This window comes from Ascaphus truei, chromosome 3 (assembly GCF_040206685.1).
Source record: "Ascaphus truei isolate aAscTru1 chromosome 3, aAscTru1.hap1, whole genome shotgun sequence".
Taxonomy (NCBI): Eukaryota; Metazoa; Chordata; class Amphibia; order Anura; family Ascaphidae; genus Ascaphus; species Ascaphus truei.
In genome coordinates, this window is record NC_134485.1 from 201302148 (window position 1) to 201330103 (window position 27956).

Here is a 27956-nt window from a genome sequence, read left to right on the forward strand (position 1 = left end):
GCATAGTAAGTGAAACTTCTTTGACTTTTGTCACAGAAATTGTATTTGTATTGGTGATGTTTTAATTAAAAATCAAAATACAATTTCATTGACAAAACGCAAATAAATTTGACTTATAATGCGCGTGCTCGGCACACATCCCCTGTATTAGCTATTTGCACTAAGTGTGAATTCCTTGTGTGTATGTGTGTCTGTCAGTGTGTGTATGTATGTCAGTGTGTGTGTGTGTATGTGGGTGTGTGTGTGTGTGTGGGAGGGGGGGTGTATGTGGGGGCCTGGGGGGGTCAGTCAGTGTGCGTGGGGGCCTGGGGGGGTCAGTCAGTGTGCGTGGGGGTCTGGGGGGTCAGTCAGTGTGCGTGGGGGTCTGGGGGGGTCAGTCAGTGTGCGTGGGGGTCTGGTGGGGTCAGTCAGTGTGCGTGGGGGTCTGGGGGGGTCAGTCAGTGTGCGTGGGGGTCTGATGGGGTCAGTCAGTGTGTGTGGGGGTCTGGGGGTGTCAGTCAGTGTGTGTGGGGGTCTGGGGGGGGTCAGTCAGTGTGCGTGGGGGTCTGGGGGGGATCAGTCAGTGTGCGTGGGGGTCTGGGGGGGTCAGTCAGTGTGCATGGGGGTCTGGGGGGGTCAGTCAGTGTGCGTGGGGGGGGTCAGTCAGTGTCTGTGGGGGTCTGGGGGGGTCAGTCAGTGTGTGTGGGGGTCTGGGGGGGTTAGTCAGTGTGTGTGGGGGTCTGGGGGGGTCAGTCAGTGTGACGCAAATTCTGCACACACACCCCCCCCGCACGCAAATTCTGCACACACACACCCCCACGGGGTACATGCGCCTGGTACGGGCATGAGTGACCGAGCCCCTGTGTCGCGTGGGTTGCGTCCGGGTTTGCGCCGTGTGCCACCGCTTCCTGGGGGCGCAGGGGGCCTGCGAACGCCCATGTCAGTGGAGGGCTGAATGGCGCCGCTGCCAATGGGCGTCAGGAGCGTATGGGTGGAACGACGCCGCTGCCAGCCGCTTCTGCGCATGTGTGGCGTCCGTCAGCGGCGCCATCACAACTGCGCATGCGCGGCATGGCAGCGGTCGTGGAACAGTTAGGCGGGCCGTTAGGAGCAGCGGCGGCTATTGCCGCCGCATATGTCAGCAGCCGGGTGTGTGTGGGGTGTGTGTGGGGTGTGTGTGGGGGTGCGGTGGCGATTAGGAGCGGCTCCCGCGGCTATCGCCGCCGCCGCATGTGACAGGGGATGTGTGAGCGGAGCGGCGTCCATTATGTGACGTCACTTCCGTTTCACATTTCGCCCCCCATCTATCCAGTTTTGCTCTATCAGGACTAGGTGCCACGAAAGAAGTTTCACTTCAATAAAAACATTGCGATCACCTGTTGGACATGCGCAGAGAGAGGGACCAATTATGTCTCCTCTCACTGCACAGCTCTTCCAGACAGGTTCAGCCCAGTAGAATTAATAAAGTGGAAGTAGCATTCTTAGGAAGGCACCCCCGCTGTGTTAATCCTGATTGGCAATACCCCCCTTGCTCTGCACTTTGCTGTGATCACTCCACGTTTGGTCTGCAGTTCACCAGCACATTTGCACAGTAGGGTGGAGATAATACTGGTTACATCTGTATGAACAAGTATATCATTCCACACAGAAAAGTGATTGGACTACAAAGTTAACTGAGAATATAGATCACAATACAAATGACAGCACATTTATATTATATTTGGCAATTTACTGTAAGTAGAATAATAACTTCACTGATGTTCCCTAGTTGCTGACTAAATTGAGATTGTACAGATGCAGCGGCCATTATCTGATCATTTTACGGGTTTAATCCCGTAGCACACCCGGGCTTGGTGCAGGATTTCTTGACATTTTCCCACGTTAAGACACGAGTTTACAAGTGTTTTTATCGAGTGCAGAAAATGGAATTTTAGCGTTGTCTGCAATACCGTCGAGAAACTGAAGAGAGCCATCGCGAGTTATTGTCTTAAAAATCTACTTGCAATGCAACCTGTCTTTTGTTCCCGTACATTTAAGTGAGTGTAATTGTAATTTGAAGATTAAAAATATGAACACACCAAAAAAATATTTTTAACTAATTAAATGTTTTATTTGATCAGGATAATAAAAATAAAATGAATAATACAAAAATACAACGTCGCTTCTTCTTCCGAATGCAAAATGTTTATTCTGCGCATGCGTGTATGTGAAAATGGAACCTTGTTGAAACGCATATGCGTGTCATCACATTTCTGCACATGTGTGCCATTATGGAACCTTGTACAGTAAGATGCAGTGCATTTCCTCACGGAGTCGCTAGATATCTGCTGTACAGTAGTACTGCTGTTAGTGTATCTAAATAGTAAAAACAACCTAATTTTCTAGATTTATTTACTGTAGTATAGTGTACATACTGTATACTGTATGTCAATGAGACATTTTTATGTATTTAAATGCCTTCAGAACTTTACATTCCAATATGTATTGTGCTACTACAAGTGTATGTAAACAGTAAATGCAACATATTTTAAAGATTTTTATAGTTATGTCAAAGATATATAAAGATACACAATATTTAAATGAAATTAGTACTTTATTTATACAGCAGGGCCCCGCTTCTTGACGCCCCGCTTTTTGGCGATCCGCTGATCTGGCAGCACCGAGAAGGGGGCTGCCATGTCTCCTCAGAGGCTGTTGCAGCCGGCGCGCATGCGCAGAACATATCTTGCGTGCGCAGAACATATCTTGCGTGCGCAGAACGTAGGTCGCGCACACAAGGGGGAAAATGCCGGATTGTGCATGCGCACAAGGGGGAAAATGCCGGGTTGCACATGCGCATAGCTGAAAATCGCTGGTTCCGCTTTCCGCTGATTTTCACTATACGGCGGGCCCTTAGAATGGGACCCGCTGTATGCCCGGGGCCCTGCTGTAGTACTTCTGTAAATGTATTTAAACACTAAAAGCAACTTAATTTCAAGATTTATATATACAGTATCAATGATATATATATATATATATATATATATATATATATATATATATATATATATATATATATATATATATATATATTTAAATGCCTTTACTTTACATTACAGTATGTATAGTGCTACTGTAAGTGTATCTAAACAGTAAATGTACCTTATTTGCAAGATGTTTATACTGTATACAGTACTGTATGTCAACGAGATATTTATATACAGTATATTTAAATGTTATATACAGTATATTTAAATGCCTTTAGTACTTTATGTATAGAACTACTGTACTGTAAGTGTATCTAAACAGTAAAAACATGAACACAAAAAAGTATATTTAAAGAATGAAAAGTTTTATTTGTATAGGATAATAAAGGAAAAAAGAATAATACAAAAATACAACGTTGCTTCTTCAAAATTTACAATCTTGTCTTTTTCTTCTTCGCACTGGCTGGTGCTTTCTGAACATCTTGGTCTGTAAAGAAAGAGACAATATTCTATATTAACAATCGCACCGTACATTATGCAATCCATATTTTTGGGAGGTTTGGGGAGAAAGGGCATGACATGGGGAAGAGTACATTACGACTACATTGTGACTACACACGAAACAACTATTAAACCAAGCCGCCAGTACAGTCCATTATTATATCTGGGGGGGAGACAAAGCATGCATGGCATGGTGTACAGCACTTTACATAAGGACTAAAGGTTTACATTAGATTTTTGGGGTCTATGGGGTAAGGGACATGGCATGCATGGATTTGAGCACTGTGTCTTACCTGGCAGTATTGCTGGGAGAGATTTTTGCACCGGGGGGAGTGGGTATTTACTGCACGTTGTCTTCACCCAGCTCCAGACATGCAAAATAGAAAAGAAGCATTAAACAATGAAATCATTTTAAAACGAATCAACATTTTTTTAATTATATTAAAAAACACACAGTGCATCTTTATTTGTAAATAAATGTAACACGTGCAGTCTTCCAGTAAGTCAATGGACCTCAAGGGAAGAGCCCTTTTATGCCTCAAAAGGCCATTGATGCCGCCTCTCACGTTTCTCAGAAGAAGCCCGTTATAATTGAAATATCGCTTCACTTTATGCATAATAGATCTCCTTAAATTTGCAGGAAGCCCCTTCTTGTACTTATTGCCTTCATAATTTACATTTTTGGCTCCACTTACTGTACATCTCAAAACTGACGTGGTGTTTAAAAATGAACTGGGCAAATTTGTGCCGGTATCCTCCGCATCGGGTCTTGTATTTGTCCCGGGTGCTCTGTGGAAGGTCGTTCCGCATGAGGTCTGGGAGCTGAATAATCCTGCGTGCTGGACCGGGTGTGCTTCTGGCAGTGAATGGGTAGATGGTCTGGGAGGATGCTTTCCTACTGTTGTGGCCTAGCTCTTGCCGGGGTTGTCATCGTCTCGAACAGAAGGGTATATCTTGGAGACAGAGGGGGTTCCCGTGGTGTGCTTGGTGTTAGCTAGTGTAGTACCGGGTAGTGTTAAAAAATAAACCGGGTAACGGGTACTCGGCCAAAATCAATGGTTCTACCCAGTCGGGTACCCGGTTTGGCACTTACCTGCAGGGTGGCAGCGACATCTAGGACCCGCAGCAGCAGTCCTGTGGCGGTGACAGCATCGGAGGTGTCTTCAGCTGGCAGGGGAGCTGCAGGAATCCCTTCCACAGCACCGGAGCATGTAAATATTGTGTGTGTGAGCCGCCGGGGAACCACGTGACCGGAGCAGGAGATGGATCGTTCCTATTGGACAGCCAAGTCTTAAATCGATTAAACCCGACTTTTCTCCTTTTGAAGTCGCCATGATCAAACATACCGACAAAAGCTGGGAGCACTGACCAATAACCTCTGGTACTTCCCGGAAGAGGGGCCGAGCGAAAAAAAACAATCATTCATAGTTAAAATTTGCTGTATCGAATTCTTCAACCCACGTTGATTTGATGAATATGTGAAATCATATTTGTCAATGATATAGCCATATATCTCTGCTAAAGTTGCATTCTTATCTGTTCCAGCATTAATTGCAGAAAAAAATAGATATGCGTAACTGCAGTCCGGTCTAGTATAAGGACTTTACATGATGTTAAGTGTATGTCCATTCAGCAATTGCACAGGCATACAGTAGCAATGTAGAATAATGTCAACAACATTCTGTTTTGAGATTTTGAATGTGAAACGCCTACATTTGATAACGTCTTCAGCGACCAAGTTCAATTATCACTGTAATGGACACTGTCTCTATCTGTTTTTTAAACACCTGCACATTGACTACCCACTACCCACTGTATAGTCTATGCAAAGGGATTCAGTTTTGCCATCTGGCAGATACGCGCAGAACTTCAACCAAACAAATCAGAATCCAGGTAATCAAGTAAATCAACTACGGTAAACAGAGGTGTGATTGCCAGCCTTCACGTAAAATTAACGATTGAATGCCGCGTTAAATACAGCAGACTTCACTAAAACTGGTCCGAGAAATGATCGGATAACGACCGCTGCATCTGTATTTATCTCAGGAAAAGTGTAAAAAAAAAAATCTTCCATTCAGCATTTATACATTTTCTGTATGCTTCGGTGTCAGATGTGTAATTTTGTAATTAATTTTTAAATTAATGTTGTAATTAATTCTGTAATTTATATGTGACAAAGATCTGCTTGTAAGATGTACAGATGTACAGTAGCCAGACATACCTTCCCCAGAGCCATGGTATATAAAGGTAAATGCCACGACTCTGGGAAGGTAAAAGCTGCAGGCAGCTTTTGGTCCTCACTCTCTTCTATTAAACCCCTACAGCGTTAATGTTCTATGCTGGGGGATGCCTTGGTCACGTTCCCATGTCTTTACCCAGCACTGGGGATTGTAGGTCTGGCTACATACAATATGTATACGTTACCTCAGACTTTATAGTTCTTTGATGCTAGGAAGAGAGAATAAAATAACATTCCCAGATAAAAATGTTCATGCGGCCCATAATGATATGCATGTGTTTAACTTCTCCTCACCCCATACTGTAACCCCACATTGCTCTTATTATCACAAGATGACTCAAGCTACACAAAACAGCCGAGAGATTTTGTTTATGGAAAATACTACATGATGCCTTCAGAGTTTCTTACATGGTCTGCAGTACATTGGTTATAGTGTACAGCATGCTTAGTGCAGCCATGAAAACTAATCATTAAGAAAATCAGAAAATGACAGAATTCATCAAGTATTATTTTAACTACAACCTGCATTACAGGAAACATTGCTCCTGATGTTTTCCCGACACACGTCACAGTAAAAGAGTCAGCAAAAATAGACTAGTCTAACCTATTATTTTGTAAATCTCCAAAATTATATTATTTTTCTTATGATTTTCATCAAAGTATAGCTGAAAAATAATTTGTGGTTGAATCCTCCCTTTTCCCCCTTTCCACTATGGCCCATATTTACTGAGTGTTCATACTGTAAGTACAAAAGATGTTCTTGCATACAATAGTTTATGTACTTATAAACCTGTACTCTTATGTCCTAAATTACATCCTTATAGTACCTCAGTCCTTACTTTCATGAGTAAATTGGTAGTGTCCTATCTATCTATCTATCTATCTATCTATCTATCTATCTATCTATCTATCTATCTATCTATCTATCTATCTATCTATCTAGTGTTAATTTTAATCCGTATATACCGCTGTATCATATACCCAGTCTTCTAAGACACCTAGTTATATAGCTGACCCCTATCTATATAAAAATACACAATAACATAAGGTTTTCAAAAACATTTATGAAGAGTTCTCATGTTGCACTATTAAAACATGTGGAACCTACTAAAAAATATAATGAGCAAAACTCTTATTTGTAACTGTACTGTAGCTGATTCTTTACCTTTCCCAACCATTTATTGTATGAAGAACAATGAAGTTCCTATAGTACTATCACAACATTTTCATATAATAGGACTTTGTCAATTGTTTACCCTCTTGCATGGAATTATTTTTATGAATGATCTAATTTCCATCTGATCTTTCGCACTCAGCAAAAGAGAATTTATCAATATCAAATAATGAAAAAGAAAGCCAATGAAGACCAGAGCATTATTACCTCTCCATATGCCACCGTGTTATTGTATCTTCTCATCTCTGGATAAACATTATCCAGGTACCACTGAAAGTTCTTGCACTTCAAGCTTTTCCTCAAAGATATTCTTTCTGATATGTCACCAATATCAATTCCTGGGTTCTGAAAAAGATCAAAAGGGACCTAAGAATTTTCTCACAGTAATGTTTATTTATTATCTATTATTAAGTCCGATACTGGAGAAGGCGCGCTTCTACAAAAGGTTTACAGCCACTGGTGCGGCAAAATGCCGGAGATTATAGGTGTAGATTTGGAAAGCAGCACTAACATGGACTTGGTGAACATCTGTGTTTATTTAGCAATGGTCTTCAGAAAGGAGAGCATACAAAAGAACTAAATACATGCCCTGTTATGATCTGTTCCAAGACAAAAAACCCGAAGAAGGAGATAAAGTGGTACGCTTCATAGGCACTTACTGTACACCAAAGAGTGGCACCAGGCAAGGGCAATTCTACAAAAACACTGGCACGTTCTCAAAGCTGACGTGGACATAAATGACATCCTACACACCTAAACATAAGGAAAGCAGGAGGGCACAGAACCTCAGTGATATCCTTGTCCACAGTAATTTTTGTCATACTCCCACTAGAACGTGGCTGCCACCTAAACTTCAAGGGTCATACAGTTGCCAGAGATGTAAGGCCTGTAAATACATTAAAACCACCAAAGAATTCCACAACTGGGACCACACCAAGATCTATCAAATCCGCAAGTTTATCAATTGCCTGAGCCTGGGAGTCATCTACCAAGGGGTATGTATATGTGGTAATATCTATGTGGGCAAGACTAAACGCCACCTCAAACATTGAGTACAAGAGCACATTGGTACTATACGCAATAAAACAGACACACCACTAGCTGCTAGGCATGTAAATCAGTGCTATAAATGTGACCTCAGTGCTATACATTTCCTAGGGATTGATCTATTCTCCACTGGTCAAAGAAGAGGAGATTGGGATACAGCATTAATTCAGAAAGAGGCAAGATGGATCTACACCCTGCAAACCCTGGCACCAAAGGGTCTGAATAATGGTTTTGTCTTTACCCCGTTCATATGAATTATGCACCCCAGCCTAGTCCACACTACTGACTCCATACTAACCTATTTTCTCTATCACTGAGACTCAATACCCACTCTCACTTACCCCACTAACACTCCTGCACTCAGGGCCCTCTCAGTGCCTGGTTCCTTATCCTGCAATATGGGTCGGTCTATAACCCTGACATGTCTAGACTATTCCTTAATACATTTTTATTTAGTGGCGTATCTGGAACCTAGTCTAACTGATGAACTCAAGTACACCGGTTTCACAGGTATCACCCTTTTATTATATAGGGACAGTGATTCAAACTTATTGGTAGTAATTAACTTTCCCTCTTCACTCCTTACTGAGGGACATAATTCTCCCTTGGGTCATCACCCCATTCCTACAACTGGGTTACTGCTGACAAATTTCTCGAATACATTAAGGCTTTATTTACATGCCACTTTTTCTACACCTAAGCATTTTTGTATAACTTAATCTTAGGGATTGTATGCAATCAATTTATGTCCTATTGGCTGTATTCTAATTGTATACACTGAGTGTACTTGCATGTATCACACATGGTTACATCAACTTCATTCACAATGACAGAGAGACTGAAGTGACATAATCTGCGCATTATCGTGATACATAGAGGGTTAATCTAGGCAATCATACTATCAAGGCGTCACTATTTAAACCCTACAGAATCTATGGTATGGTATGCCCCCCACCCCCACCCCCCCCACCCCCCTCCCCACCCCCGTCCTACCTTGCCTTGACAAAGTGTTTTCACGTAAAAGGCGTGCGTCGGCAACACCGGCAAACATGCACACGAAGGGCTGAGTACTCACACCGCACTCATTCATTCGCATGCCACGAAGTTGCAGAGCCCAGCGCTTGTACTTCATATTGCTCCCTACAGTGATCTGATGGTCACAAGGAGCTTCAACTGGGTTTAGGGGGATACATTCCTGTGGCACTACGGCATGCCTGTTTCATTACAGGGCACACACCACTCTTGTCTACTCGTGGATTTACCCGTGTCCACTCTGGTTGCGTTGTCATGGCGATGTGTCACAGCCGGCTGAATCCTGGTAAGTAAACACTCACGCGATCCCCCGGCATCTAATTTAAAAGCCTGGGGGAAGTGCGCGGGGCCTCTGCAACTGCCTGCGCTCCCCCAGCAAAATCTCCCACCCCCCCAGGGGTCGCGCCCCCCACTTTGCGCACTGCTGATTTAGATCACTGTTTACACACAATGGGTCTTTTCTAGTTACTGTGCTTTCAATTACACACCTAAATTACAGAGTTGCGGTTTTCCTTGTTGCCACTACACAGACATTTGTAGTAAGTGCATGCATCTGGCAGCAAGATCAAATCTCACAAGCATCATTTGCAAAGAACATAGATATTTTCGGTAGCTTATTACCAAATAGTAATATAGATTAGGTTTCCCTTCTTACTAGTAGGGTCACAAAATAGCAGCTCATTAGCCTGTATTAATTGTCACTGCCCACGTGCAGTCAGTGTTTTCATTGATCTGGTAATTACTGTATTGCGGACGAGTATTCTAAAACAAATCTGGGGCAATCACCAACAAGAGCCAGGTACATGCTGGGTACATGCTGCAACATTTCAGTGACATTTCTGCAGACAGACTAATGGCCCATCAGATTAACATAGGACTGCCAGGGACCCATGCTGTGTTAATCCGATAGGCCATTAGTCTCTGCAGAAATGTCACTGAAATGTTGCAGCATGTACCCAGCATGTACCTGGATCTTGTTGGTGATAGCCCCAGATTTTTCAAGGCAAGTTTAAGGCAAGTTTTAGAATACTCGTCGGCGCACCTGTAGATCACTGTTTACTCACCCTGGGTCCTGTTATAGCCTTTGTGCTTGCAATTACACCACTGAGTTACTTAGTAGCGGTCTTGTTGCAACCAGAGCTATTACTTACTAGCTACTATTGTTGCAACCCATTCGGCACTACACAGACATCTGTGATGAGTGCATAGATCTGACAACAAGATCATAGCTTATATGTATTGCCTGGGTCCCCTGGTCCCCCCCCCTCCTACTTAGGTTCCTGTTACCTCCACTGTGGCCCGGGAGGTTGTGGCTGGTGGTGCAGGAGGCTGTGGGATGTTGGAGGGGCGACTGGGTCACCAAAGCTCCTCGGTGGCACGCCGGTAGGGCGCTGCCATCTTGCACGTAGCGGGATCCGGCGCCTGCGCAGAATGGACCTAGTTGTGGTGACCATTCCAGGAGTGGGTGCGCATGCGCAGAAGCATAGTACAGCGGTGCCCATGTTCTGTTAGGATCCACAGGGAACTACAATTCCCAGCACCCAATGGGACTAGAGGCACATGGGTAAAGAACAGCCAATAGGGCTGCGAGGATCTCCTGCTCTGCAGTGGATACATTTGGCATGCTCAGACCTCATGCGTCAGTCGGAGCTGGGACACGTAGAGGTGAGGTTGTGTGTGCAGGGTGTCAGTAGGCCCTGCACTAAGCCAGAGACCCCCTGAAAGGCCCCAGCTAGGCCCCGACTCCCCTGTAAACTTGTGGCTGCTACAGGGACAGGCCCCATAGAAAGGGACACTGTCCCCATTAGCTGATCAGTGTCAGGGACACAGCAGTGATGCCACGCAGTACTTGCGGCCTGTGGTCTGGGATCAGGCCACCACCGCCAGGTTTAGAGACTATCTTCATGGTGGGACCCTCCAGCTGGATACCACCCCATATGGAGGCGGACGCCATTGCGGATGGCGACGGCGCTGGATCAGAAGGTTCTATCATCAGCTGGTGATACCGTGTACCAGAGCACCCGGCAAGTATCACAACCCTCAACAAGTGCACCAACTATACACAATGTGGGCAGCGCTATCACATACTCCCGGGTTGGTTGGCTACTGTGGACACCAGGTTGGTTAGGTGCCCAGGGCACCTCAGTACGTTAGGGGCCCTCACCAAGGGTGCGGACTAAGTGGTTGGACAGTGGGATACCGTGTGTGGGTAAGGTCGTGTGAGGCTTGAGTTATATGTACTATAGTGTCACCAATTGCATGTCAGTAAACCTGTTATCATATACGCTGTTTGTACTTATTGCATTGGGTTCTGTGAAGGGGTTATCTGGTGCTCTCAGGATCCCTCACAGGTGGAGGTGCTGTCACCGGACGATCCAGGTACACCCCAGGCTCCCAGCAGTGGATGTCCAGGGCTCCTGTGAGCTGCAGGCAAAGCACATCATACACTCAGTAGCCACCACATCTCCCATAGGGTGGGGGAAACAGCGCTACACACGCTTAAGGGAACAATTCCTACTGCACCTTCCACCACTCACCCTGGGCGGTCAATCATTCTACACATTAGGATACCTTCACTGGTGGTTTATATCCCCCCCTTTTCCCATACACGTACAGTATAAATACCCATTCCCGAGGGGGTAGTGGTATTATATTACCATATCCCTCTCATGTATAGATCTGGAGTTTCCACTGTGTCACTCCTCCTGGGCTCTTCTGTGCATCATTGTCTGTTATTTTAATGCCCTTTATTTTAATACCCATGTTCAAATAAAGATATTCTTTTAATTCATCTCACCAATCATCCAGATGGGTGGTAGAGTGTTGCATATTGGGTTTCTGTTTCTTGTATAGTTTAGATACCTTACCCAATTAGCACCACCACTGCATACCCTATTTTTGAGCTGAAACGGGGGCACCACAAAGTTTGTCTTCAGAAAGGACCAAGTTCATGTGAGTGCTGCTTTCATAATGTATCATTTTTATTGTGTTACATTATTAAAAAATATGCTTTTCTTTCAGGTGGGCAGTGAAAAATCAGTGTAAAATGTTATAGCTATTTCAGACAAACCTAGATATTCTTGATCCTATAGAAAAGAAAATGGCAGCAGGGTATCAGGACTTTTCCCACATTTGAGACCTGCCGGGACTTTCCTCAGGGAACCAACAAAGCTAAATAGCCCACACCACAGCAAAAATAGAGAAAATGGCACACTGAAAAACAAAACAAAAAAAACAACTATGGAGTCTGCGGGTGTCAAATTCTCAACCTCGTAATAGTATTTATTGTAAGACCAAGCACAGATGCAAATGTAGTGGGAGCACTATAAGTAGCTAAGGATGAATCATTTCCCAAAGAAAAGAATGCATATAAACAAGGAGCAAAACATTAACAATGGAAACACATAAAACTCCCAATGAAAATGTAGTAACAATAGTCTACCTGTAAACGCAACATCTGAATAGACCCAGAATATTGAATAAACAATGCTTAACAGCCAACAATGTCAGAAGGCAGCATACTGTATATAAATACTATGTTTAGAGAAAACTAAAAGGTAATGGGTTAATAAAAAGTATGATCCAAATGGCTATATTTAACTTGGGTTGTTATGTGTTTTCTTTCTGCCTGTTTGGCTCCTTTTTATTTGCATTTTTCTTTTGGATATTGTTGCTTTGCTGCTTACAGTGCTATATATGCATCTCTGTATGGAGTTAAAGTATTACAGGCCACACATTGGACACCCGCAGCTTTGGTAGTTCTCTTCTTTTACTTTCATTTTCACCTCATTCTAAATATTTTTACAGTGAACGTTGGGATGAAGGTCAATTCCATAAGAAAGGTCCAGTGAGAGGTAAGCATTGGAAAGGTGCTAATACCCCATTTCATGTAATATGTGAACGTGATAATATAACATGAGGTTATCTTGAGACTTTTGGTGTGCTGCTGTATTTCTCACACATGCCAGTACGAACACTTAAGGCCTATTTACTTCTTACCTGATGTACGCGTAACCTTGAACCACCTATTTTATAAACATTGTTTTTTACTACTTCACGATGAGCGTTTTGCGCTTTGTTTTGTTTTGTTATTTAAATTAAATGCCTGGGGACCGCGCAAGGCCTCTATAATAAACTTACCTTCCTTTCCAGCAACGCGTCGTCCTGGTAACCCAGCGTCAAATAATGCTACGGGGTCACATGATGTCATGTTACCATAGCGATGTGACATCACATGACCCCGAGCGTCATTTGACGCCGGGGTCGAGCAAGGGGGTGGGCATGAGATGCCGACGAAAGCAGGCAGGTGGTGCGCATGGGGAAAAGTTTGTGCACCCTTGCCAAAGAACACTATTATTTTTATGTTTGCTAAGCATAGCTGTAAAAGAGGGTGAAACAAATCAATCAATGGACGTCTATTTTAATATGAAAACACTGTGTTGGTTTGAAAACTGTTCACTTGACTGTTCACTGTGATCTTGACCTAATTTTAGTGAGTGATTTGGTGTTTTAACTCCTTCCGGAAGGATATCTATAACATACAGAACTCTTTTCCGTTGCTTAAATTGTTATTCCTATAATGTTAATCGTAATTACATTTTTGACTCAATTACCTAGGTTTTATTTTAGGTCAGTTACATTTTTCTTTGACACAATATACAAATTACAGTGTGACGACATTTTCTTATTTTTCATGACATATCACTCTACTTAACCAAAATTAATAGTTATTTTGGAAATTTTATTGCAGGTCTTAGAAGTGAAAATAAATGTTAATACACATGGGTTCAAAAGAAACATTTGAATAATAAACAATTCATATATTTTTTTAAAAATACATTTGTTAGTTTAGTGGAGTAAATACAAGATTATCAAATCTACCCAACTTAATAATAGTGCTTGTAAGGGAAAAAAAGAAGCTCAATTCAGTGACGTGCGATGAAAGTGCAATCACTTGTTTGGAGCTTATTGAATAAGGGCCTAAGAGAGCATATAGCTTTGAATTAAAAAAAGTGAAAATTGTACCTCTAATGGTAAATTCCATGCAATATAAACATGGGATTTGTAATCGTCCATCCAAACCTCAGCTACCCGTAAAGCATTTCTTTTAGTGTAGAAATCAATGTTGTTGTTGTATGGCTTTCTTTTGCGCTCTATATGAGCAACTCTTGAACACGGGAGGACTTCCATGCTTCCACCGCACAACCACACCTGAAGCAAGACAAAATACAATACAAATTATAATACAAATTATAGTTTTCAATGAATGATGCAGCCTCTTCAAAACATTACATTCCCAATATACTTAGAAGTGCTATACTATAAGACATCATCCAGTGCCGGAAAACACCTTCCAGCCAGTTCACGTAGAATAGCAATGCTTAGTAAATATGGCCCATACGAGGAAAACACAGGAATGAAAAATCCTTTTTGTATTTAAATTCTACTTGCTAAACACAGCAAATTATTTTACTTATCATGAAACAAAATGGTTATATCCTCGGGGAGAAGTTTGAAGCTCATGCTGTAGTATTCCTGTAAAAGTATATATCTATTGCAGGTTGTAATATCTTTTAGGGGAGACATTTGAGTGTGAGAGTCCTCCATAGATGAAATTATAGTGTACAGAACTTGCAAAACCTCATAGATATCATCTTCAAGTGCAATGTCAACAACACCTGCAGCATTTTAAAAGCTAAACTATAATTTCATCCATAAAGAACTCTCATTCTGATTTCCTTCAAGGCTTTACAACTTGCAACAAATCTGTTCGTAAGAGTGAATAACAGTAAAGGTACAATCACATATCGCTCAAGTGCAAAACCACTGAACGTTGAAGGCAGAATATTTCCATTTGTTATTTTTTATTATTTTTTATAACTCACATTTTATTTAAAAAAAATTCTTTTGTCATGTAACAATACATTTTTACATATTCATATGAGTCACCGCCGTTATACAAACATATATGTAAAAGAAAAATCAAACCCAAATCAGGAGGGATGGGAAAGGGGGGGGGGGTCGGGGGAGTCCTTTCACCTGTACCTCCTTTTTCCAAACCCAGCTTCACCTCTTCCAGAGTGCTAGAGTATAGAGTAAATCCCCCATGTGGCCAGACCCTCTGCCCTCTATTTAAAGTGCTACTGTAGATCTCTTTATACTATGGCCTGTCTTTTTTTTAAAGTCTTATTAATCCCTTTATAGGTCAGTGGAGAATGCGTTTCTCCGACTATCATAGCTGAATTGTGGTACCACCCCTGAGATGTGTGTTTGTGCTAGCCACATAATCCAGACTTTTAGAAATGTAGCGCCAGTATAATTATCCAAACTCGTTAATTTTTCCATCTGGCATACAAACCAAATTCTATTTCTGATTGCAGGAATAGTCAGATTTTCTGTCTGTTTCCATAGTGCTGTGATTGCGCTCCTCATCACTGCTGTAAAAATGTGCTACTAGTTTGCTTTGTGTTCTAGAGATCCCATCTATTGGTCTGTTTAGTAGGAACAGCTAGGGGTCTAATGGGATTGTGAGGCCTAAAATCCTCTGAAACCAATCTTTAACTTGTTCCCAAATCTGGAGCACCCGAGGGCAGGACCACAGCACATGTAAGAGATCTGCCTCGCCTCCACATCGCTTTGGACACAATGGGGAGTATCGCCCAATTGTTATTTTTAAACTTACCTTTGAAGAGTACTGCAAAGATAAAATTGCATAAATTACACGTAAAGCTGCTATAAATACCTTTTCTCCTAAATTGCAGATAATCAGAATCAGTGGAACATCAACTTCATTACCTATTCATTACCTATTCATTACCTATTCAATAGCACTAGATTCCAAAACTATAAAAAGAACATGTGAAGTTCTTTACCAGCTCAAGACTCCAACTACAGAGGTTAAGAGGGCTCTCTATCTCTATTCTATTCTCCATGATCTCTAGTACAGTACATAGAGATTTCAATGCTTGGCAATGTACTATTATTTCAGTAAATGCTATTAATTCTCCCATTGCTTCCTGGAGTATATATAAGGCCTGCAATGCCCTAACTGCAAGTTAGAACAAACCATGAAATATTTCATAGGATCTATATACTGTAGTAATGCAAAGAAAAGTTATTCAATAATGCACTGCATCATTTTCAGGTTGCAGTTCCCGTAAAGTAAGAAACTTCATGAGATATTTGACACAGCTTGTTAAGTAGGGTCATTTACAGTAGGCCTTGCCATGTTTTTGATGCATATTAAAGGGAGAAAAAAATCCTATAAAGTTGATGAATTTGAAACAATATACTGTAGACATATATGTGAGTCACATAATAATTTATTTTGTTGTCCTTAAAATATACCACAAGACACAAACTGATATGTAAATGGCGAAACTGGAGCAAAATATCTTCATATACTGATGCATGTTGAATAGGTCTTTCTTGGTGACAATTATGTCTTGAGGCATAGCTCCATGTCTCTAATCATAGCATAGTACCTTATTCCCTAAGAAATCTTGACATACAATATCTGACACAAAAGCATGTTAATAAATAAATGTTGCTCTTCACAGTAGGGTTAAGTTGGGTAAGTAAAATAAAATAATAACTATTTTACTATTGCAGTTTCTTGGTTGCAAAAGTGGTAAAAAAAAACCATCAAAAGGTATAAAAAAAGGAATGCAATTTTTAAATAAAAATAACGATGGGGTCTATGTATCAATGCATAGAAAACTGTGTTTAGATGCACTGCTACTATTTTGCAGCATACAGTATGGATGCAGAATTTTAGACGTATGCATCTTTAAATATGGAAGATTTTCTTGGAAAATTAAAGGGAAAAAGAATGCCACAGAATGTAATACATCTCATTATAACTGTGCACCATGTAACTACTACCCAACTCCTTCTACTGATTTCCCCCATGGAAACAGCTAGGGCAGACCTGGCAAAATTGACGCAAAATGCATTGATACATAGGTGCAGGGTAGGAATTCCACTCTTGCTCCACAATTGCTTGGATACATAGATACCTATTCTTTTTATTTTTACACATACAATTCTATAATTCCAAAAATATATAAATTTTTAAAGGATTGTGCATAGAAGCACAATACCACATTTTTTAAAGGACAGTTTTGTCAATAGAAAGTATGTTAAGTGCATAAATAGGACTACAGATTTAGCAAGACCATGGCAATGTGTGAGATTCCACTCAAGGAAAAACTTTGTGCAGAGCAGTCAGGATCGCATCCTGCAGTTTTGTGGGCTTTATTTATTTTAATTGCAATTCAGTATGTGTCCAATAGATGGCACAGTGAATATCTTTGTCCATGCACATGTTGAGGCTACTGTATTGAATGCAGCAAGAACTTAAGGGAGCAATGCTTGTGGCTATGCTTTATTTTGATAGTAGGGCATCTTGAGCTGAACCGCATTTATTTCAGTTCCAGGGATGCTCTGCTTCCTGACATACATACCTCCATATGGCTCCTCGTTGGGGTCCTGGCTGGGTTCACAATATGGCGGTTTAAAAGTGCCCCGTCCCATGGGCCGTGATGTCATAACTTGAAGCTTCCTATTGACCAGGACCTTTAAACTTTAGAGAGTTACTGGCACCCCATACAGAGGTATGTATCTCGGGAAATCAATGCTGTTCGGCTCCAGAGAACCCCTGCTTCAAACCTATTTATAATTTTATTTATTTTTTTAAACCACAGCTACAAGGACTGATCCTTTAATAGGTATGTTTATAATGTAACTGATTTCAGTGTTTGGGAATTGTTCAGGTATAAATTATTTTACATTTCTCTACCGTACTTTTTAAACAAGACACATAATGTTTTAATAGAGAAACCCAGAGAGGGGGAAAGATGGAGTGTAACGGATCAGGGGACTCGCGGTTCCCAGAATGTCCCCGTTACCCCGGGTCCCACAGTGGCTAGCTGTTCCGCTCCCCTACGTCCCCAATCTCTATCTCCCTCCCTTAGCCGTTCCTCCACGGCACGGTCCGCACGCCCAGGCTTAAGCTCTGCGCACGCGCGCGGTCCCCTCACCAATCGCACGCGCTCCTGATCGCTGGTTCCCTTTTGAGGTACACGCGTCACTCGTAGCTCTTGCGTATCAATATTCCCATAAATAGGGTATTAAGTTAATTCCCTCAGGATGACAATGTAGAATAAGTACTAGATAGTAACAAAATAATAACACTTTATTGATAAATGCATAACAACGACGCAAGGGCAAAAAACTTATATACAGTGATATTAAAAGTCCCCAAGGTAGGATGGCTCTGTGTTAACAAATAGCTATGTAGGTGGAATCAATGACAATCATATGACATCCAAATTAGCCTACTAAACAAGCTATAGGGTTCTGTTGAATACTAGGGGCCTCATGCAGTAAGCCCCGATAAGGCGTTTATCGGCATTTTTTCCCTTCCAGATTCAGTAAGCCCCGATAAGTGGGAATTATCGGCAACTTTTCTTCCGAAAAAAAAATTTCGCCACCCGGCTGCCGATAAGCCACTTATCGGGACTTTTTTAACCCGCCTGAATTCAGTAAGCCCCGATCAGCTTTTCGGTGCTGATCGGCAGGCCAGATTGGAGATTTTATGGCCAATCCAGCCCGCCAACTAAAGTTGGCAACTTGCTGAAGGAGAAGCATCGGCAAGGGCGACACTTAGAAAAAATCAGCCCTTTTTCCTGCCTGTGATTGATGCCGGGGGTCTCCGGAGCTGATACCCGCACCGGAGCCCCCCGGCATGCATCCGAGGCAGGAAAAAGGCATTTAAAAGCCCCCCGTCGGTTGCAGGCAATAACGCTCAATTACCTTCCTGTCTCCTCCCCTGCTCTCACTGACCTATCCCTGCAAGTACCCACTCAAACCTATGCTCCTCCCTTCATCCCTATTGGCCCTTCTTCCCATATAACCCCACTCTGTCCTCTCAGTCCTTGCTCTGCATAGCTTTCCTGTAGCTCCTGTGTGTGCAGTGTCTATGCCTAGCTCCCTTGTCTGTTTCAGCCCTGGTTCCTGTCCCTGCCTCTGTTTGGATTCCCTTGGTTTGAACTTGAACTCTGCTTTGGACTTGACTACACTGCTTTCTCCTGCCCTTGGACCCTGGCTTTCGGACATCACTACGCTGCTCTCTCCAACCCCTGAACTCTGGCACTTGGACATTACCCTCCGATCTCTGGCACCCCGGACTCAGCCAGTATTATGTTAACCCTTACTCACCAGGCCAGGCAATGCAATTACCACACTCTGGGCATGCCTTCACTGCTGTGGGTGCATGTTATACCCTTACCCACCTCAGTACTGGGGACTGGCTAGGTCTGCGGGCATACAGGCATTACATGGAGACAGATTTGTATAAGACACTATTTCTTTAAGGTCACTCAACACCTCCCTCACCGTTTATACTGTACTTGGTTAACTAAGAGCAGCAATTTAAATTTAACACCCCCCTGCTAGAAATGTTTAATAACTTCTAAGATGGCAGGCACACCACTGAGACACCCAATAGAATCCACCAGGACCCCTTGAAGAATCCCGATGTCTGTGCCGGCAGTTCCCATGGGAATATTGGGACACAATAGACTGCATATGGATGGTCGTTTTCCCTACCAGACTAAGGCATGCAGTAAGCAGCGGAAAGGCAATTCTCGTCACTTTCCCGCCAAAAATGGCTACCCCTATTCAGTAAAGGGCGAGAAAGTGGCGAGAATCAAAAAAAATGCCAGTTTGGTTGGCGGTTTTTTTCTTCCCGCCGGTGGCGAGGCGAGAAGGCACTTTCCGCCTAAAATTGAAACATTTTCCGCCACGCTGTATTCTAGTAGTGGCGAGTAGCTTAGCGGAGCTATTCGCCACTCTAGAATGGCGTTTTTTTGGCGAATCAGCCACGCAAGAAAAAGTTGGCAAGTTGATGGTGAGAGGCTGCTGATGAGTGGCGGATCGGCACTTAGAAAAATTTCTGGCCTTTTTCCTGGCTGGGATTAATGCCGGGGGTCTCCTGAGCTGATACCATTAATACCAGCACCGGACCCCCCCGGCATGCATCCGAGGCAGGAAAATGCATTTAAAGCCCACATCATTTCCCTAGCGGCTAACCGCTAAGGCAATGAAGGGGTTAAACAGCCGTGCCAGGTTTATTGTGGGTAGCAGGGGTGGGTGAAGGGGGTATTTGGCCCTTGTTGTTTGTTTAGGGCTTGCGGGGGGGTTGCGGGTGCGCTTAACCCCTTCCCGACCATAGCAGTTAATACCGCTACGGACATGAAGGGGTTAAACCCTCCCGCTACCCACCTGCAAGCCCTAAACAAACCACCATTGCGGCTAATACCCACTTCAACCACCCCCGCTACCCACAATAAAAAGAAAACACACACAACAGCCCCACACTAACTAAAGAAATATATATATATATATAAATAAATATATATATATATATATACTACACCAACAACACCTATACCCCCCTAACATACAGTATAGTAATGGGCACAATGACTATTATCCACAAATGGATAATTGTGCATGTGTCCATTTAAAATACATACAGAACAATAAAGACATTAAATACATGTAGCACTCACCCATGTCCGGCTGCCACGATGAAGGCCATCCTCATCTTCATCCTGCCCATGCCCCATCCGCTTCTGCAAAACAGACACAAGAATTAAAACATCCAATGTAATGTCCCCTAGCCTCTTAATCACCATAGCGGTTATTAACCGCTACAGTCATTAAGGGGTTAACCCACCATCACCCACATAACCTCCCCCACTACCCCCCCACTCCCTGAGGCCTAACACCCTCACCCACTACCCACAAGGGAGTCCTACCACATACCTTTGGGGCCAATACCCCCTTCCACCCACCCCAACACATACAGTACAATAATGTGCCAAATAACTATTATCCACATAGGGATAATACATTATTTGGCCATTATTAAACACATTAACTAGCATAGTAAAATAAAGAAAATTCTACTAACCTCTTCAATAAGAAGGCCCCGTCGCCAGCATCATCCTTGTGGTCCGTTGCCAAAATAATACATAGCCAATACATTGCAATGCCATTCACATATCAATGAACCCCTTAATCACCTTATCGGGTACTAATCGCAAAGGTAATTAAGGGGTAAAGCCATCCTGCCAATGGCAATACCACTTATCCATAACATCCTCAATGAAATAAAATGCAATTTCCTAAACAAATCTAATGTAATCATCCAATCCAAAGTCTCAAATGCCACTTAAAACATTGCATTTACATTGTATACATGCTGCATAAAATGTAAGCTACATGTAGACGCTGCAAATCAATGTTAACAATACAATATTCCAAATAAAATAGCATTACATCAAAAGAAATATACTATGTAATCCAATAAAGTCACCATCAATCAATTAACATACTGTACATGAATTACATCCCAAAACAATTAAAATAGCATCCATACCAATTACACAATTAACTATAGCAACCGTTACAGAGAACAAGTTACCATCATACAAAATAGGACACCAACAATTACAATATACTAAATCAAGCCTCACCATGACCTAAAGTACAGCATAGAAGCCCAAAAATTACATCTATCTAATTATAAAATACATGTAACACACATCTATGCATAGCAGCATAGCCAATATCATTAACAATAGTGCAAAGAAAGCTTTTACAACACTATCATTTCTTACAGTACCCTGTATGTATATATCTCTCTAGACATACATACATACATACATACATACATACATACATACATACATACAGTGGCAAGAAATGATGTACAATAAAAAAAATAAACACATGAAAAAAGCTAAAATAAACACAGTTACATTAAATACATTTCTTTATTAAACTTACCATTACTTGATCCACTCACCGACTCCCGTTGATCAGCTTACTCACGAACCAATCCACGAACAGTAACCCATAAAATAATAAACCAGAAATTAATAAACATTAAAATAATAAAACACGACAATCCAGGGGTCTTCTCCTTCTAATCAACCTTAATCTGTATTCTTCTATCTTCTTCCGGGGTCTTCTTCCCGTCTGCTGCCACGCCCTGGTCTTCTTTCTTCTCTGGAGGTCCTTCCTCCTCAGCGTCTTGCTTCAAAATGAGACGACATAGGCTTTTAAAGGCCTATGACGTCACATTTTCGTCATGGTTCCCACGGCCCTGATTGGGCCGTGAAAACCATGTGTTTTGGCTGATGCAAAAAAAAATGATGACATCACTTAAAGGCAATGAAAGCACAGCCAATCAGAATGGCTTTGCTTCAATTGCCTTTAAGATGACGTCATTAAAAGAAACATGGCCGGCCTCACATGGTACGGCAGCCAATCAGAGCGTGGGAACTCCATCCCAATTCTGATTGGCTCTGGTAGACCATGTGACAGAGGCTTGGGGAATAACAGATATGACGTCATTGAAAGCCTGTCACATGGTACTAGAACAATCAGAGTAGGGATAGACTTCCCACGCTCTGATTGGCTACCGTACCATGTGAGGGGCATTTGTCCCCAATAAACATGCTATTATGTTAACCCATTCATTGCCTTAGCGGCTATCCGCTATGGTAATGAAGCAGCATTAATGTATTTTAATAATATTGTGCCCTGCTTCCCGAGTTATAGGCCCCGGTTTGGGGCATCGGTTACAGTGTCGACGCCATGTTTATTGCGGGCACGTAGCGTATGGGACGCTATAAACTTGGCGGCGACACTGCCCACCCGATCACACATACCGGGGCCTGTAACTCGGGAAGCAGGGGGTCCCTGGTCCACAAAGCAATGCGGTTCAGCTCAGGGGACCCCCTGCTCACAGTACAGTATTATTAAAAAATATTCATGCTGCTTCGCTACCATAGCACATAGCCGCAAAGGTAAGGAATGAGTCTTTATTGATATGTGTGTTTTAGTCATAGTGTAGATGTGCAGAGGATCTCCAGAGCTGAACCACTTTAGTTTTAGGTCTGGGGACCCCCTGCTTCCCGAGATACAGGCCCCTTTATGGGGTGCCGGTATCCCTCTGCTTTGTTTACATTCCGCGGTCACGTGATCGGGACCTTTAAATGCAGAGGGATACCGGCACCTCATAAAGGGGCCTGTATCTCGGGAAGCAGGGGGTCCCCGGACCTGAAACCAATTCGGTTCAGCTCCGGAGACCCCCTGCACATGTACACTATGAATAAAAATGGTTTTAACAATAATTTTTAATGTGCCAATATTTGCGCCGAGAGAGCAGCGGATCTCTCTCTGCTGCAAACACATCTCGGCAGGGGACGGCTTCTCGGCAGCTTCTCGCCAGGCAGCCGTCTCGCCACCGGTTACTAGCCATTTTATCAAATGGTGGTGGCTAATTCATTCACCAGGGATTCGCCCCTTACAGCATACAGCGAGTTTAACACGCCAAAAACATGGCTATTTGCTAAACTGGCTAATGCATTTTTTCGCTGCTTACTGCATGATGCCCTAAGTGTGAATATGGTAACTACTAATAACTGCATGTTGTGTTTTTTACAATTAGATATACAATATACTGTAGTGTTTTAATTATCTGTTACTGTATGTTTTGTAGATTGACACTGTCTGAGAAAATATGCTCCTCCTGCTATGGTTGAGTGACAAGGAGGAGGAGCACGGACATCCTCCTTGGCACCAGATAGATGGAAACCATGACCATCCATGGTAGCTGGAGGAGGGGTAAAGCAACTATAAGGGGTCGGATGTGTACTGGAGGATATTATAGACTGATCCCATGAATATCGTGGTCTGTGTGTTGTACTAAGTGCTGTCTGTTGTACATGTTTTGCACTGAATTGACTGTGTACATGAGTTGACTGTGTTACTCCTTAATACGATAGCATGTACAACAATGATGAGTGTGTATTAAATGACTTTTGTTTTCTTTTAATACTGAAGCCAGAATTTTGTCTTATTCCTCCAGTATGAGTTGTATGAAGCCCCATCAATCTTCCATGTGAAGCCTGACTCCCTCCTCCAGCTTTGACACAAGGCAGAGGTTCCTGCCCAGTTTGTCAGTAAAGAGGAGGGCCCTGTAGTTTAGAGGAAGTTAAGGTTTTTTTAATATATTTTGTTTAATTAATAAATATAACTTTTTTCTATGAAAAACATATTGTTGAAGTACTTATGAATAACTATAATGAAGATTATCCAAGGATAGCAGCGGAGCACAGCTGAAGGATGGGGTCAACACCAGCAATGAAAGGGTTAAAATTCTTCTTTATTGAAACATGGTGCAGGGGGGGAGACAACAAAAACTCTAACGCGTTTCAGGCTATGCAGCCCTTTTTCAAAGAGTCTTTTTTGTGCGTGCATCACGCTGAATAGGTAAGTATAATGAAGATTATCCAAGGATAGCAGCGGAGCACAGCTGAAGGATGGGGTCAACACCAGCAATGAAAGGGTTAAAATTCTTCTTTATTGAAACATGGTGCAGGGGGGGAGACAACAAAAACTCTAACGCGTTTCAGGCTATGCAGCCCTTTTTCAAAGAGTCTTTATTACTCAATTAACCTTGTCCTAACCTGTTTATCTACATTTTTGAGCAACCATTGTCATTGTACCCCATTCTGCTGAAGCACTGTTTATAAGGAACCTTTCCTTTACCTTTTACTTATGAATAACTAGAAGTAAAAAATATTTTGTGAGCAGTAAACAAAAATATAACATACAGTACATTCAAAAACATAACCTGTATAACATAACTACAAAATAACCATAGCCCACTCATCCCCCTCCCCTCCCACTAACCAGTATTAACTACAACATACTATATGATCAATCAATTCAATATACAGAATATATCCCTTTAAATCCACTGAAACAAGTGCATGTGCTGTCTACAACAACACACAGAAACCGAAATCAAAGAATCATGGCAGAAGTGGCTGCAGCCACACCTCTTTTGGAGATGCTTGAGGTCCATACCATGTGAGTAATTTTTTTTTTGGATGTGACGTCACACATTCAGGCTGGCTTACACTATCATGTTGGTCACCTCTGGCTGGTAAATGTCCCCAGTAGGTTTAGTGTCAGTGCCAGTGTCCTGTTCAGTGATGGTGCTTAAGTGTGCACATAAGAAAAAGTGCATTTAAATTGTTTATTTATTGTTTAGGGCGATTTCAGAGCGGTGCACATTTTTGAAGGCCCCGTTTAACAGACGGCCCTTCATACATTTTATTGGTCACAGCAAACGCTATACATGGCCAGGCTAGACACATTTTGTTTCCTGGAGGGTAAGGCCCGGTACTGTTCCAACGTGTCCATTTGGATGATTGAGGTGTGTTTCAAATAACTGTCTCAGTTGCCATGTAGGAGGTGTATTTTTTTATGATTATGCTGTTGACGGGTTTTTATCTTAATTACAATTTGTTGTGCAATAGAACTGAATACATTATAACAACACATTAAAATAATATTCTGTTTGAATGCATACACATATTCTTCTGTACAGTAATTAATACAAAAATGTATTCCTTTCCCCAACAGGTTCTATACATCTAAACAGAGCAAGCCAGCACAATCCCAGAAAGACAGGGACTGATAGTCCTAATATGTGGGGTATGAGGGTGTATTGTGTTGTGGGGGGACGTGGGTGTTGTGGGGGGTGAATCAGAGTGTGTTTGGTGGGGGGGATGGTTGTGGGGGGTGAGGGGAGGGAGTGTGTTGTAAGAGGTGATGGTGGGAGTGTGTTGTGGTGTGTAGTGTGTTTTGGGAGTATTCGTGTGGGTTGGCTGTGGGGGGATGTTTTTCATTTATAGAATTCATATCTCTTATTTTTATATTCTGTCTATTTTTTTAATAAAATTATTTTAGGAAATACAATTATTTAATTAAATTCTTTACTTTTAACTATAAATGATTGAGTGTTTGTAACTTACCTGGGCCATGAGTGATTCATCTCTTCCCACTACTACCAGTACTAATGCAGGAACTGTCATCAGAAGAAACAGTATATATTACGGATACTGCAGTTTTAGTAGTAGTCACCAAAAACACCTTAATAAGCCTCTCCCAGTGGGCCCCCATACCCACCAACGTTGTTCAACCCTCCCCCTCTACCCATTGATTTGTGATATATATATACTTAACTCCCACACACCCTTAACTACCACCCTACCTCTTAAGTACTTGCATATATATATATATATATAGTTTGTAGGAATACAATGGACAGTCATTTTCAGTGAATATGGAGATATTTCTCACCTCTCCTATTGCTGCATTAGTACCTTCCATTCCAAATAACTTATTCAGTCTTTTTAGTTCCATACTTGAAGTAATAAAGCTCTCCACATCAGCAGTTTTTTCATAAATACTGATATTGGCTTCCTTTGTGTGATGGGTGGCATAGTGTTCTCTGAGGGTCTCATGTTTGCACTTTTTACATCTGTGCGTGTACTGGAACGTGCTATACCCTGGTTCTATGCACAGTACAGGGAACTGTACGAATAAATCTCCTGGGTCCATGGTGTTGGTTGTATTGGTGATCGGATACTTTCATAGACAATACAGTACATATGTAGCGGCCGTTATTCGACCATTTCTCGGGTTGAATCACACACTATAGAGTGTGGTGGTCCGAGATTGGCTGCTGCAGAGTAAATGGCCCATAAGATTAACACAGCAGAGGTCAAAAAGACAAAATGATAAAGAAGAAAAAGAGTACAGAGGCATACTGTACACCACATGAGAAAATTACATCACGTCACAAACAACTGATGTACTGTACGGTAGTGTACAGTACATACTCGGTTTTTACCCTGCTGGCCATCCTAAAAAGCTATGTCTTCCCTTGAGCATGATACCTAATGCAGTGTAGTGTAATCTGGATGCCCCCATGCTGTAGACACCATTGATTTCTCATGGTTGTGAATCCCATTTGTACGTGTGTTATTTTAATACTAGTTTTTATGTAAATTTTTGGGATCATAGTTGTTATTTTGAATATACTATTGAATGTTTAATGCATCTTCGTAATGCAGGTTTTATACCATTGTAAGTGTGCTGTTGCAGTAAAGCTAGAGTTCTACTTTTGACACCTCATCACAACAGATACCCAATCACCGACTTAGCCCTACCCAACATTAATACCTTGTATTGTGCGTAATGAATGAATGTTGCCCCGGCCAATGAGAAGGGACAAACTTTTGACAACTTAAAAGAAGAGATGTCAGCTGTACTGTATATAAAATCACACAGAAATTGGATTGTCATGTAAACAGATAGAAAAGGATGATCTAGACCAGAACTCTTCTGCTCCATCTCTCTTCTCCCATCTTTTGTTTCAACGATGGATCAATCCAGTTTTTATAGTATGCAAACAAAAGTGGGAAAATAAAACCTGGTGAAAGCATCCAAAAACTTAAATGGGCAAGGACCAATCTGGAAGAAGAAACAAGTGAGAACCATTATGATTGAACATCATAAGAAAGCTGGTTCTACACCAGGTACCTCAAGCACTATTGCAGCCAGCTCACACCAGTTCGGATCCATTACACCCCACTCCAGACCCATTTCTCCCCATCTTGAACACATTGGATTCTACTCCAGACATAAATCTCCTGCCACACAGACCCATTGCACCCCATTCCAGACCCAGCTCACCTGCCCATGAGTCGAGTGCAACCCAAGTTGGACCAAGCATGCCCAGACTGAGGTAATTGAGCAGAAGCAGACTGGACTTATTGGACAAAACAATATACCCTTTGTTAGAGAGGATGGGCCATATTACACGGCACATGGATGGTCTCTATTTGCTTTAGAATAGCCTGATGCAAGAGTGACAACAGCATCAGGAGGAAGCCTCTTCTCTCCCTCCCTCCATTCCCATGTGCTTCTGAGCAATACTCAGATGGGGGAAGCCTGTACATTCTCACGCTCAAACCGAACAATTTGAGGATTACTATTTTGGATGCACTTGGGAAACATTATAAATACAAGAACGTCAATGTCACTATTAACGGACTAGTATCGCATCTGAGGACTCTGGGCA

At 42.2% G+C, this 27956-nt stretch overlaps 1 protein-coding gene across 1 annotated transcript in view; it reads right to left on the reverse strand.

Moving 5' to 3' along the window:
• GALNT17 (polypeptide N-acetylgalactosaminyltransferase 17) overlaps positions 1-27956 on the reverse strand; it is a 682771-nt gene that overhangs the window by 32834 nt on the left and 621981 nt on the right. The window contains exons 7-8 of the mRNA XM_075589950.1: positions 13964-14149; positions 7067-7204 (exon numbers count right to left, since the gene is read on the reverse strand). Of these exons, the coding sequence (XP_075446065.1) occupies positions 7067-7204; positions 13964-14149 (324 nt within the window). The remainder of the gene's footprint in view (positions 1-7066; positions 7205-13963; positions 14150-27956) is intronic.